General features: G+C 43.3%; 1 protein-coding gene across 3 annotated transcripts in view; it reads right to left on the bottom strand.

The window, feature by feature from the left end:
* Positions 1 to 13,083, bottom strand: part of TRAPPC9 (trafficking protein particle complex subunit 9) — an 811,376-nt gene that overhangs the window by 364,587 nt on the left and 433,706 nt on the right. For all 3 annotated transcript variants that reach the window (XM_075124917.1, XM_048841736.2, XM_048841734.2), the window contains exon 20: positions 10,618 to 10,771. In XM_075124917.1, the coding sequence (XP_074981018.1) occupies positions 10,618 to 10,771 (154 nt within the window). The remainder of the gene's footprint in view (positions 1 to 10,617; positions 10,772 to 13,083) is intronic.

Genomic DNA, 13,083 nt, shown 5'->3' with positions numbered 1-13,083 from the left:
TTGCTCTTCTTACTGTAAAACCAACTGGGTCCGAAGCAGAGGGATGGAAGGCAGGTAGTGAAATACAGACAGGGACGAAATGTATCAAAGAACCTTCAGTTATAGTAAGTAACCTCCACTACTTCTGGTGGTGGTCCCTATACGTATCCCACACATGGGTGATTGGCAAACAGCGTTCAGACTGGAGGAGGTGCGAGGAAGCTGGTAGCAAACGTATTTGCAATACTGCCAACCCCATTGGTGCATCTGTGGGCCGGGACATAAACTAGGCAATAGTGCATCAAAAATGTGTGGATTGAATTCCAAGTGGCTGCTCTGCAGATGTCCTGTTGTGGAACTTCTGATAGGGACGCGATAGGGAGCCCAGAGGGAGGAATGTTTGCTAACTTGTAGTGCTCTAAGATGCAGCCTGAGACCAATTTGGAAATGCCCTCGGAGGATATGGCTTGTCCACGCAACCTCTCTACTATGGTGTTAGAATGTCTCAATTTTTTAAAGGGTTTGCTCTTTGCAGGTAGAACATAGGACGCTGAGGGAGTGAAGTCTCTTGGGGTGTAGCTGAAGAGAAACCTTTTCTTTGTGAAACAATGTATAAGGTGGGTCCTCCATGATGGTGCCAAGCACACTGACCCTCCTAGCTGAGGTGATAGCAACTCAGAACGCTACTTTCATGGATACATGGGCCATGGTACAAGTCACCATGTGTTTGAAAGGTGGACTAGTGAGCTTAGACAGGACAATGTTAATGTCTCATTGAGAGGTAGGTTTAAGCACTGATGGGAATTTCCTGATCAGATCTTTAATAAATCATACTGTAGCTGAGTGAGTAAAGACAGAGCATCCTTCCAGTGGAGAGGGGAAGGCACTAATCACTGTGCTGAAGACACCATATAACTAAAGCACAACCTACTGAATATATTTTGTTTGAAATGTGATGCTAAAAAGGAATTTGGTACAGATTTATCAAATTGTTTTCCGTTTTAAATCCCTTAATTGTTTTCTATCTGCTGTGCAGTGTTTCACCTCAGGCATGGTGAAGATGTTTTTTATGTCACACTTGTCAGTTTCTGTATGAATAAATACAGGTGCATGAATGCATCCCAGTCCTACTTCAGCATAAATAAATTAGCAAATTTTCATAAATAGAAATTATACTAATGAAAAACTGTTTTAAATGATTAATGAACACTGTTTACCATAAATCTGTTTTCTCATTTGCATTTTGAACTTTTGGAATGCTGATTATGGTGTTGTTTTGATCTTGCTAAAGGCACTCGTTTAGGTTCTGAAAAACAAGATAAACTCAATTTGCTGATCTCAATCAGCCAGATGGACCAATGAAAACTCACTTGTTTTTTGAGAAAAAATGAGGCAGTAAAGGAGATTTATTACAAAGTACAACATGAGTATAAATAAATATTTATTTAGCATTCTAAAAATCACAAAGCTACCCCAAGAGATGAACGATCTGCATGCAAATGTAAACTATTTCTAAAACTGATCAAAATACACATCAAGGTGGAATGAATCATAGAAATTAGATGGAAGAGATATATTAGGCTGTCTAAACCATAGCCCTATCAATGCTAGATTATAATTTAAAGCATTTTCTATTTGCCTAGTTTTTGCCTAGTCTTGTTTTAAATGTCCCATATAAGTGAAAGGATATGTAATTGACATACTTATCAGTAAAACTTTTAACAACCTTAACCCCAAAAGTAAATGACTTTAAAATGTCATCATCGGGGTGTCACATGGTACCCACATGGAAGATGGCTGCCTAGTCCCGCATCTCCTCACTCCCCACTTATTAATTGATCTCTAATAAATACTGTCCTAACAAATCTGAAATTAAGTTTCTGTCAAACATTTGAATTAGTCCCCTGGATGAACTTCAAACTGTTGAATATGAATTCCAATGAAACAATGAGAGGCAACAAAAGACCTAAGCCTGAATCACCTAAGCAACTGAAGGGGAAGACCACAAAGGCACAGCAGAACATAGCCCAGCCACTGAAAGAATTCCTCACAGACTGGATTCAATCTCCAAACATATTTGTGGCCTCTCTAAGGTTGTATGTGATGTAAAATCCCAAATGTCTCACTTGGAAAATGAGCTACAAAGGATTGCCAATAAAACCACTGAAATTAAAGAAGAAACTGCCTCCTGAAAGCTTAGACTACACAAACTGGAAGAAAAACAGGACAGCTTAGAAAACAGATCTCAAAGAAATAATCTTCACCTCTTGGCCACTGCTAAGGGTCTAGACCAGATGCGGGCAAACTGCGGCCCGTGGGACCTTCCTGCCCAGCCCCTAAGCTCCCAACTGGGGAGGTTACCCCGGCCCCTCCCCTGCAGCCACGCCGCCGTGCGGGCAGTGCTCCGGGCGGCAGGGCTGCGCGCTCCGGCCGAGCGGCATGGCGGCCAGACATGTTGCTTTGAGTGGCATGGTAAGGGAGCAGGGAGGCGGGTTGGATAAGGGGCAGGGGGTCGCGGGGAGCAGTCAGAGGACAGGGGGCGGTTGGATGTGGTGGAGGTTATGGGGGGGGCGGTGAGGAGATGGGGGAATTGGATAGATGTGGGAGTCCCGGGGAGCAGTCAGGGGACAGGGAGCGGTTGGATAGGTGTTGGAGTCCCAAGGGGCCAGTCAGGGATTGAGGGGGTGGGATAGGGGTCGGGGCAGTCAGGGGACAGGGAGCAAGGGGGGGGTCGGATAGGGGGTGGGGTCCTGGAGGAGTGGTTAAGGTCAGGGGGTCTCGGGAGGGGGCTGTCAGGGGACAGGGGGGGGTTGGATGGGCTGGAGGTTCTGAGGGGGGCAGTCAGGGTGCAGGGGCAGACTGTTTGGGGAGGCACAGCCTTTCCTAGCCCACCCTCCGTACAGTTTTGCAACCCCGACGTGGCCCTCGGGTCAAAAAGTTTGCCCACCCTGGTCTAGACTGAGGAGAAAGATATTATAAAAGTGAAAGCAGTTATAAAAAAATGTATGTAACATATGTAACAAATGGAAAAAAGGGCAAGTTGATTAGTAATGAATACAAAACAGAAGCTAGGAACTGTAGAAAATTGATAACTGAAGCAAAAATGCACCAGGAGAAAAATATGTCCAGCAGTGATAAGAACAATAACAAGGAGTGTTTCAAGTATTTAGGTGCAAAAGGATTCCTAACAGTAGTATTGCTCCATTATTAGATGGAAATGGTAGAACTGTCCATGATAATGCAGAAAAGGCAGAAGTGTTCAATAAATATTTCTGTTCTGTATTTGGGAAAAAGCCAGATGATGTAGTCAGATCATATGATAATGATAGGTTTCAGAGGAACAGCCGTGTTAGTCTGTATTCGCAAAAAGAAAAGGAGTACTTGTGGCACCTTAGAGACTAACCAATTTATTTGAGCATGAGCTTTCGTGAGCTACAGCTCACTGATGAAGTGAGCTGTAGCTCACGAAAGCTCATGCTCAAATAAATTGGTTAGTCTCTAAGGTGCCACAAGTACTCCTTTTCTTTTTATGATAATGATACCGCACTTTCCATTCAAACAGTAACTCAGGAGGATGTTAAACAGCAGTGACTAAAGCTAAACATTTATTAAACAGGAACTCTGCATCCAAGTTTTTTAAAAGAGCTAGCCAAGTAGATTGCTGGACCATTAATGCTGATTTTCAGTAACTCTCGGAACACTAGAGAAGTTCCAGAAGACTGGACGAAAGCTATTGTGCCAATGTATTTAAAAGGTAAACAGGATGACCTGAGTAACTATAGGCCTGTCTTCCTAACACTGAGCCTGGGCATAATAATTTAACAGCTTATTCAGGACTTGATTAATAAAGCATTAAAAGAGGGTAATATGATTAATGTCAATGGCTTGTCAAATTAACTTGATACATATATTTTAAATGATATTACAAGTTTGGCTAAAAACGTAATAGTGTTGATGTACTATTTTTAAACTTCTGTCGGGCATTTGACCACTCCCCCAGGACCCCCCCCTTGCTCCCTGTCTCCTGACTGCCCCGACCCCTTTCCACCCCCCGTCAGTTGTAATGATGACTTGTCCAAATTTAATTTCAGGCCTAGATGGGAGGAAAAGTCTGATGACTAGGATGATGTGTTGGACCTGGTTGCTTGATGGTGCATAAACTAGACTATCGTCCAGATAAGGAAAAATCTGAAAGTCCAAGCAACCAAGGTGGGCTGCTACTACAGCTATGCATGTGGTGCAGACCACTGGGACTGATAAACTGAACGGAAGTACCATGTAGTGGTACAGGATGGAGCGCACCATAAACTGAAGATAAATCATGTGGCAAAGATTCATTGCCAAGTGTAAGCATGAGTCTCATAAATCGAGGTCAGCATACCAATCTCTAGGGAAGGGATAAAAGAAGAGAGGATAACCATTCTGAACTTGATTTTCTTGATAAAGTAGTTCAGCTTTTATAGAGCTAGAATGGGGCAGAGGCCACCAGATTTTTTTGGGACCAGTAAGTACTGGGAATAGAAGACTTTTCCTCTATGCTGGTAAGGATTTTCTTCTGTAGCTCTTCATTCTGGAAGACAGCATAATTCTCATGAGAAGGGTCCCTGAAAAGGGATGGGGAACGGGAAGGAGATGCCTTGGATAACATATCCCTCTTTTACTGTGCTAAGTACCCACTTGGCCTATGTGATGTTTTCCAAAGCATAATAAAGGGAAAGACATGATCCAAAGGGAGGAGATATAATCAGAGCGCTGTCATCGACTGAGAAGTAAAAATAAATGCTTTGAGGCTGCAGTTGTGTTCGAGGTCAGAACAGCCTGTCACAGCCAAAGATGGCTGGTGACATGGAGGAGTGTTAACCTTCTCTTAGAAGCATACTGAGGCCTCTGATAGAAAGAGGGTATGGAATAAGCTTATGGGCTAAACAGTTTTCATAGCTGGAGTGTAAACTCCTAGTGAGTGAAGTGTTGCATTAGAGTTTTTCAGTGCACACACAGCATCGACTGTTTTGGCAGAAAACAACTTAGACTTCTCAAAAGATAAATCTTCTATTGTACGCTGCAACTTCTTTGGAATGTCAGAAACTTGCAACCAGGACTAATGTTTCACAAAGACTGCAGTGGTAAGGCAGTGTCAGCAGCATCTATGGCTGCCTGAAGACATGTACAAGCTGCAGATTGACCCTCAGAAACCAAAGATAGAAACTGGTCCCTATACTGCTCTGGCAACTTGTCAGCAAACTTGGAAATGATAGAGAAATAATAAAATTATTTTTAGATTAAAACTGATAACTGGCAACCCTTATTTCAAATGTGGAAGTGCAAAAATTCTTACAAATCATATAAATCTAATCTATTACATTCCTTACCCTTTGGAGTGGCTTTAGATTGGGATTGACGACACCGTTTATTAGTGGCTGTGATCAGCAAAGAATAAGGAACTGGGAGGTTAAAGAAATCACCAAAGTCTTGATATCATGAGTCCACGTTCTTATCCTTACAAGGTATATAAGACAGGGTCTGCCAGAGAACCTTTGCAACAATTTCCATCCCACCATCAACCTCAGCCTGGACCAGTCAACACAAGACATCCACTTCCTGGACACTAGGTGATAAGAAGTGATGGTCACATAAACACCACCCTATACCGGAAACCTACTGACCGCGATACCTACTGACATGCTTCCAGCTTTCACCCTGACCACACCACACGAGCCATTGTCTACAGCCAAGCTCTACGATACAACTGCATTTGCTCCAACCCCTCAGACAAACACCTATAAGATCTCTATCAAGCATTCTTACAACTACAATACCCACCTGCTGAAGAGAAGAAACAGACTGACAGAGCCAGAAGAGTACCCAGAAGTTAGTTACTACAGGACAGGCCCAACAAAGAAAATAACAGAACGCCACTAGCCATCACCTTCAGCCCCCAACTAAAACCTCTCCAATGCATCATCAAGGATCTAAAACCTATCCTGAAGGATGACCCATCACTCTCACAGATCTTGGGAGATAGGCCAGTCCTTGCTTACAGACAGCCCCCCAACCTGGAGCAAATACTCACCAGCAACCACACACCACACAACAGAACCACTAACCCAGGAACCTATCCTTGCAACAAAGCCCGTTGCCAACTGTGTCCACATATCTATTCAGGAGACACCATTATAGGGCCTAATCACATCAGCCACACTATCAGAGGCTCATTCATCTGCACATCTACCAATGTGATATTTGCCATCATGTGCCAGCAATGCCCCTCTGCCATGTACATTGGCCAAACTGGACAGTCTCTATGTAAAAGAATAAATGGACACAAATCAGATGTCAAGAATTATAACATTCAAAAACCAGTCGGAGAACACTTCAATCTCTTTGGTCACTCGATTACAGACCTAAAAGTGGCAATTCTTCAACAAAAAAACTTCAAAAGCAGACTCCAACGAGAGACTGCTGAATTGGAATTAATTTGCAAACTGGATACAATTAACTTAGGCTTGAATAAAGACTGTGAATGGTTGGGTAATTACACAAAGTAAAACTATTTCCCCATGTTTATTGCACCCCTTCCTCCCCCCGCTGTTCCTCAGATGTTCTTGTCAACTGCTGGAAATGGCCCACCTTGATTATCACTACAAAAGGTTTTTTCCCACCGCCCCCGCTCTCCTGCTGGTAATAGCTCACCTTACCTGATCACTCGTTACAGTCTGTATGGTAACACCCATTGTTTCATGTTCTCTGTGTATATAAATCTCCCCACTGTATTTTCCACTGAATGCATTCGATGAAGTGAGCTGTAACTCACGAAAGCTTATGCTCAAATAAACTTGTTAGTCTCTAAGGTGCCACAAGTCCTCCTTTTCTTTTTGTGGATACAGACTAACATGGCTGCTACTCTGAAACCTTTGCTAGGTCTAGTAAGTCTTCACTCACAGGAAGGGCAACCCTTCCTGGAGTATGAGTGTGTAAAATATCCAGAAGGATGTGTGGACTCTATACAATCTTCGCCTGGACCCCTAAAGAGGTAGCCACCCTCCCTATGAGATCCTGGAAAACTTTGAAGTCTTCTCTGGGAGAGGTGTTGACTCCAGAATAACCACTTCATATGTTGAAGAAATGTGGAGAGGAATGTCTAATGACTCCTCCAATAATTCTCTGTCCTCCATTGGGTCCAGCACAGCAAATTGAGGAATTGTAGCAGGATGCTGAGAAGATAACTCCTGCAATAAAGAAGAAGGAGACTTCCTCCTAGAAAGTGAAAGAAACACAGTTCTAGACTCTCTGTGGTCTGCCCAAGACCAATAAGGCTATGGAGGGTATGGCATAGATGGAGTCCTCCATGGGGCACCCTAAGTTGGAGTCTCCCTGTAGGGAACCCAATCCTGATCTTTACATCAAGTATTGGAAGACCTGGAAAGAGAAACAGGCTCTTCCCTTTCAGAGTCTGAAGAAGAAACAAACTTCTTCAGAATAGGGAGGAGCAGTTCTCAGTGGGGTCCTAGGTGGTCTTCGCACTGGAGATCAACAAAGCTTAAGAACAGGCAATGGCTAGGGTAGTCAGAAAGGTGATGAAGTCAGTGACAACAGTGAAGACATAACCAGAGTGTGTGTTGTCAGTGCCCGTGTGTCACTGGTGCTAGTGTAACAGAGTGGGTCGACAGTGCTGGGTGTGTCAATGGAGTAAACAATGCACAGGGCTGCATCAAAGGAGAGTCAGGTGGGGAAAGACAAAAAAGATCTTTTGCCAACAAGAAGGCATGCAGAGTAGAAGCGTATTAGTGCTGAAGCACACGGAATCAGCTGAGGAGAGGAAGGAGGAGCTGGCAGAGGTGACAACACCAATCTTCATGGCCCCAACAGTGCCATCTCAGACAGGGCCACTGAGTATTTAGATTTGTGAGACTTCAAACCTATACCAAAGATTTAGAGGAAGATTTTCTTGAAGGAGACTGAGCCGTAGAGGAACATTTGGAATGCTTTGAATTTGACTAAGAAGATGAAGTGTGATGTCTGTGACCCAACTTGTGCTTTGAGTAAAAATCTGCTGGAGGGGTGCTCCACGTGAATTCAGAGTCCCGTCTATCACTATCAGTGCCTGATTCAGATGCAGGTCACATCACCTCTTTCAGAGGTGAATATTCAGACAACTGTGTCTTTGTTTTTTTTAGTTCTGGTGGGGAAGTGTAGCGGGGTGGTCACTCGCTCGTGCCCTGAAGGGCTTGAAACCAGCCCTGGGAGGGGGCTGAGGCTGTGAGACAGCTGCTGCTGGGGAAAGCAGCAAGCCTTGGCTGATTGGGGAAACAGCCACAGCTGCGGCCATGCCCCATTCAGACCGCAGCTGGGCCTATAAAAAGCCAGTGAAACCAGGAGCTGAGAGGACTCTCCCTCTAGCTCTTGAGGGAGAAGGGCCTGGTTGCCTGGGAGCCGAGAAAGGTATCTAGAGTGGAGCAGGGCTGAGGAAAGGCTAGAGGAGCTGGGGAGCTCCAGCCTGGAGAACCCCCAGGCTGCAGGTCTTGATAAAGGCCAGGACAGGTACTGGGGTTGCAGAGGCTGCAGCCCAGGATAGGCAAAGGCAGCAGGTCGAAACCCCCCTTTTGCCAATGACGAATGGCTTATATACTGCAGTCTGCCCCAGTGAGCGGGGGCTAGATGGTGACCTGCAGTAGCCATATACGAGGCGAGGTGGGGATAGGGGGTTGGGGGTTCCCCTGGGAGGGGACACCCAGAGACTGTGGGGGTACTGCCAGGGGGCAGCACCCAAGGGAAAGGCGCACAGAGGTGCCAGCAACAGGCGCTCTGGAGGCTGGTGAGATAATTGCCTGGACGACCAGCAGGAGGCGACGTAGAGGTGAGTCTCACATCACTACAGGAGGGAAGTGCAAATGGGACATTAGTCCCTCACTTGTCCCTCACCTAGACAGGTCAAACAACTGCCGATCAGAAAATTATTTGATATATTTTTGCAATTAAACAAAGAATGCAGTATGCAATATGTACTTTAATACTGCTGCTCAATAACAATCAAAAAGATGAGGGCACTAGGATTATTACAGCATGTCACCCAATTCCAGTGCAAGACTCTCATCCATGTTATCAGGAAGTGTTTAAATATTTTAATAGCTGCCAGAAGGTTGAATCTATTAGCAATATGATATGAGAGATTTGGTTGAACAGAAATTTTTCATAGCAAGGATTGTTTTTGAAATGTTGTCGAATGAGCAAGACATGGAACTTCACATAAAGACTCTTGGTATCTATTTCTAGCTATGCCTCTGACTTCTTATGGCAAGTCATTTTCAATTTACTGTGGTTCAGCTTACTCATCATTAGAAATATATAATATTGCGAACCCATGTCACAGCAGTTCTGTGCATTTTCAATAATTAGTGATGACAAAGCATCTGAAATCTCTGGATGGAAGGCACTATATATGTGTAATGTATTATTATTATCGTATTATTATTATAATCATCTGTATCTCACGAAAGCTTATGCTCAAATAAATTTGTTAGTCTCTAAGGTGCCACAAGTACTCCTTTTCTTTTTGCATATTATTAGGGAACCTTAAAGGGCCAAAGCCCCAGAACAAAATAAGTCTATAATGAAACAGACCACTCCAAGAAGGGTTGGGGAGGGAGAGATGTGCAATAAAGTCAAGTGCAAAATACTTCATTTAGGAAGGAAAAATCAAATGCACAACTGCAAAATGGGGAAAACTGGTTCGGCGGTAATATTGCTGAAAAGGATCTGTAGGTTATAGTGGAAGTGTCCAGTTCTAGGGCCACGCTTTTGGAAAGATGTGGAAAAATTTTAGAGATTCCAGAGGAGAGCCACAAAAATGATAAAAGGTTTAGAAAACCTGACTAATGAGGAAAGGTTAGAAAAACTGGGCAAATTTAACCTTGAGAAAAGACGACTGAGGGGGAGTACCTGAAATCAGCCTTCAAATATGTTAAGGGTTGTTATAAAGAGAACAGTGAATAATTGTTCGCCATGTCTACTGAAGGTAGGACAAAAAAGTAATGGGCCTAATCTGCAGTAGTTGAGATTTAGGTTAGATTTTAGGAAAAAAACTGTAATTAAGTTCTGGAAAAAGGCTTCCAGGGAGCACTCCCTATCATTAGAGGATTTTAAAAGCAGGTTGGATGAACAGCTATCAGGGATGGTCTAGATTGCCTGAGTGCCTGGGCCTGGATTTGATGAATTCTCAAGGTCCTTTCCAGTCCTACATTTCTATTATTCTAAGCATAACTTTAAAAAATATTCTCAGCATTTTTAAGGCTAAATCATGATTTCATTACCACTTTGCAGACTTTGCTTTTGGAGAGAACTAATCTAATTTTATATAACACCAACCTTCACTGCTCTTCTGCTTTCCCCAAAAGTTGGGAAAATAGACAGGATTTGCAGCATGCCCATATGACTCAGATTAAGACAACCATTATATTAAGACCTGAACATCGTGAAAAATCTAAATAAAATGTAGTGTAATTAATTTTAAGAAGTCTATAATTATGTTAAGTTCTAGTTGTTTTCCGTTTCAGTAACCTCATTAAATGGTGATATAAATTATAAAATAAAATGGGTCATAAGGCTGATATAGATATAAATCAAGCATGTGTTAAAGGATATAATTTTCCAGCAAACGTCTAACTTGCTGTTGATCTCCAGCCCTTTTGCCTGCTGTCTCTCTTCTTCCAGTTGCTTTGGGTTTGCAAACTGTATCCTTTCACCAGGGGAATCTGGCAAACTCTCAAAATTAAACTTGTCAACCTGGATAGCCATACTGAGATGAAAAAAAAGGAAGAAAAGAAAAGAATTGTCAATACAGCAATTTTGTGGGAATGTCTCCCGCAGACCATTTCACAGACCTTTACCAAACCAAACAAAAAGGTATTATATATTGCTTCAGTCAGAGTAATCTGGATCACAATGATGCATTAATATTATGATTTATGGTACAGAATATTGAAAGCAAGTTATGATCAAAGATCCATATTGGTAACTTAAGAAAATACTGGGTATTCCTTCATCCCTGAAACCTGATCACTTCACTGGGGCTCCTCAAAAGCTCAACAAACCTGCCACCAGAAAACCTACCAGCAGGACTTACTTTTCCAAAGTGATGAAGATACATAGGATGCAATAACAATATTTGGACAAACAGTTACACCCCTAAAACTTAGTTCAGCAGAAATAATATTTTCTTCATTTCAGTTTTTTAACTTATTTCAGTTCAGTTCAATGACTTAATTCAAAGTTAAGAAACCAAGTTTGAGTTGAAAACCCAGGAAATCTTGTTTTCCTCTTTCAGTCTCTGAATCAAAAATGAGAGAGGATGAGATCTACTAATTCTAAAATCTTGAAATACATGGCAACCACACAAACAGTTCAATCCACTAACTATAGATAATACTTGCTTGTTTAATAAATCAGTTAGCTTTAAATGAAACATATGTTGTGATAAATGTTTTCTTCTAGGTATTCAACATATTAAGGTTATATTATTTAATTCAAAAAATTAAAATACTGTTTTGTGTTTTTTCACTGAATTTCCATCCAAATAGAGCTTGACACAAATCACCAGTAAAAAAAAAAATTTTAGTAAATAAGAAATGTGTTATTCATTTTCTAACATACTAAAAATGTAAAAATTAAGACCATGAATAAATGAAAGTTAAGCCATATAACTGCTTAAATAAAAATGTATAGACATAGTGTATCCTCCCGGTTAGCAAAAGGAAGCACCAAATTTAATGTAAAGGCTATATTTAGTAGCAAATCAACATGCTTTAATGGTTTTCAACCATGAGACTCAATCTTTCTTAGGAGAATAACTAAAATGTGCACATGCAAAAAAAAAAAGTTTAAAAAAATTATTTAAATCAAGGTTTCTTGTAGCTTATTTAAATCATAATTAAAATTGGTGATTTACAACACTTTGATTTAAACAAATCCAACCTGCTTAAAATATGAGTACGCTAGTAAGAAAACATTATAAATTACATTTTAGCAACTCAACCACATGTAGCATCAAAGTAAATGTAAAAGAAAACCAAAACAAGAAAAAAAAATTGTAGGAATGTAAACATTTGTCCCTGAAATTAATTTTGACACGTTTACAAATTGTGCAAAGGAAATTTCTAACTTTTGTTTCCTTCAAAAATTTTACTTATGAAACTCATAACTTAAAACAGTGGTGGGGAACTATGGCCACTGCTTCATTTCATCTAGCCTGTGGCAATTCTCTGTGCCACGGGCCAGAAGCCCCAAGCCTCGGTGCCCCCCTGCAGGGCTGGAGCCATGAGCACTGCCTCACCCCACTGCGGGGGGGAAGCTATGGTTGCCAGGCCATTAAAAGTTCAGTAGGCTCCATGCAGCTCCCAGAAGCAACCAGCATGTTCCTGCAGCCCCTAAGAGCAGGGGCAATCAGGGAAGCTCCATGCGCTGCCCCTGCCCCCAGCGCTGGCTCTGCAGCTCCCATTGGCCGTGGTTCCCGGCCAATGGAGCTACGGGGGTGTCACCTGCAGGCACGGGCAGTACACACTGCGCAGAGCCCCCTGACCCCTCCACCTAAGGGGCCGGACATGGCGGCCGCTTCTGGGAACAGTGCAGAGCCCTGACAGGCAAGGAGCTTGCCTTAGCCCCGCTGTGCCACTGACCAGGAACCACATCAGGTAAGTGCCGCCTGGCCAGAGCCCACACCCCAAACCCCCTGCCCTAGGCCAGAACCCCCTCCTATACCCTAACTCCCTCCCAGACCCCGCATCCCCACCTGCACCCCCAAACATCTGCCCCAGGTCAGAACCCCCTCCCGCATCCCAAACCCAAGCCTCCTCCGAGAGCCTGGACCCCAACCCTCTACCTCAGCCCTGATCCCCGTCCTGTACCCTAAATCCCTCCCAGAACCCAAACCACCCCCCACATCTCAACCCCCACCCCAGCCCCGAGCTTGCTCCTGCACTCCAAACCTCTTGGGCCCAGCCCAGAGCCCCCTCATGCATCCCAAACCCCTGGCACCAGCCCCAAGCCATAGCCGGCATCCACAGCCCAACCGCCTGCCCCAGCCCAGAGCCCCCTCCTGCACCTTGAACCCCT

Source organism: Caretta caretta, chromosome 2 (genome assembly GCF_965140235.1).
Source record: "Caretta caretta isolate rCarCar2 chromosome 2, rCarCar1.hap1, whole genome shotgun sequence".
NCBI classification, from domain to species: Eukaryota; Metazoa; Chordata; order Testudines; family Cheloniidae; genus Caretta; species Caretta caretta.
This window is presented reverse-complemented; position numbering and strand designations above follow the sequence as displayed.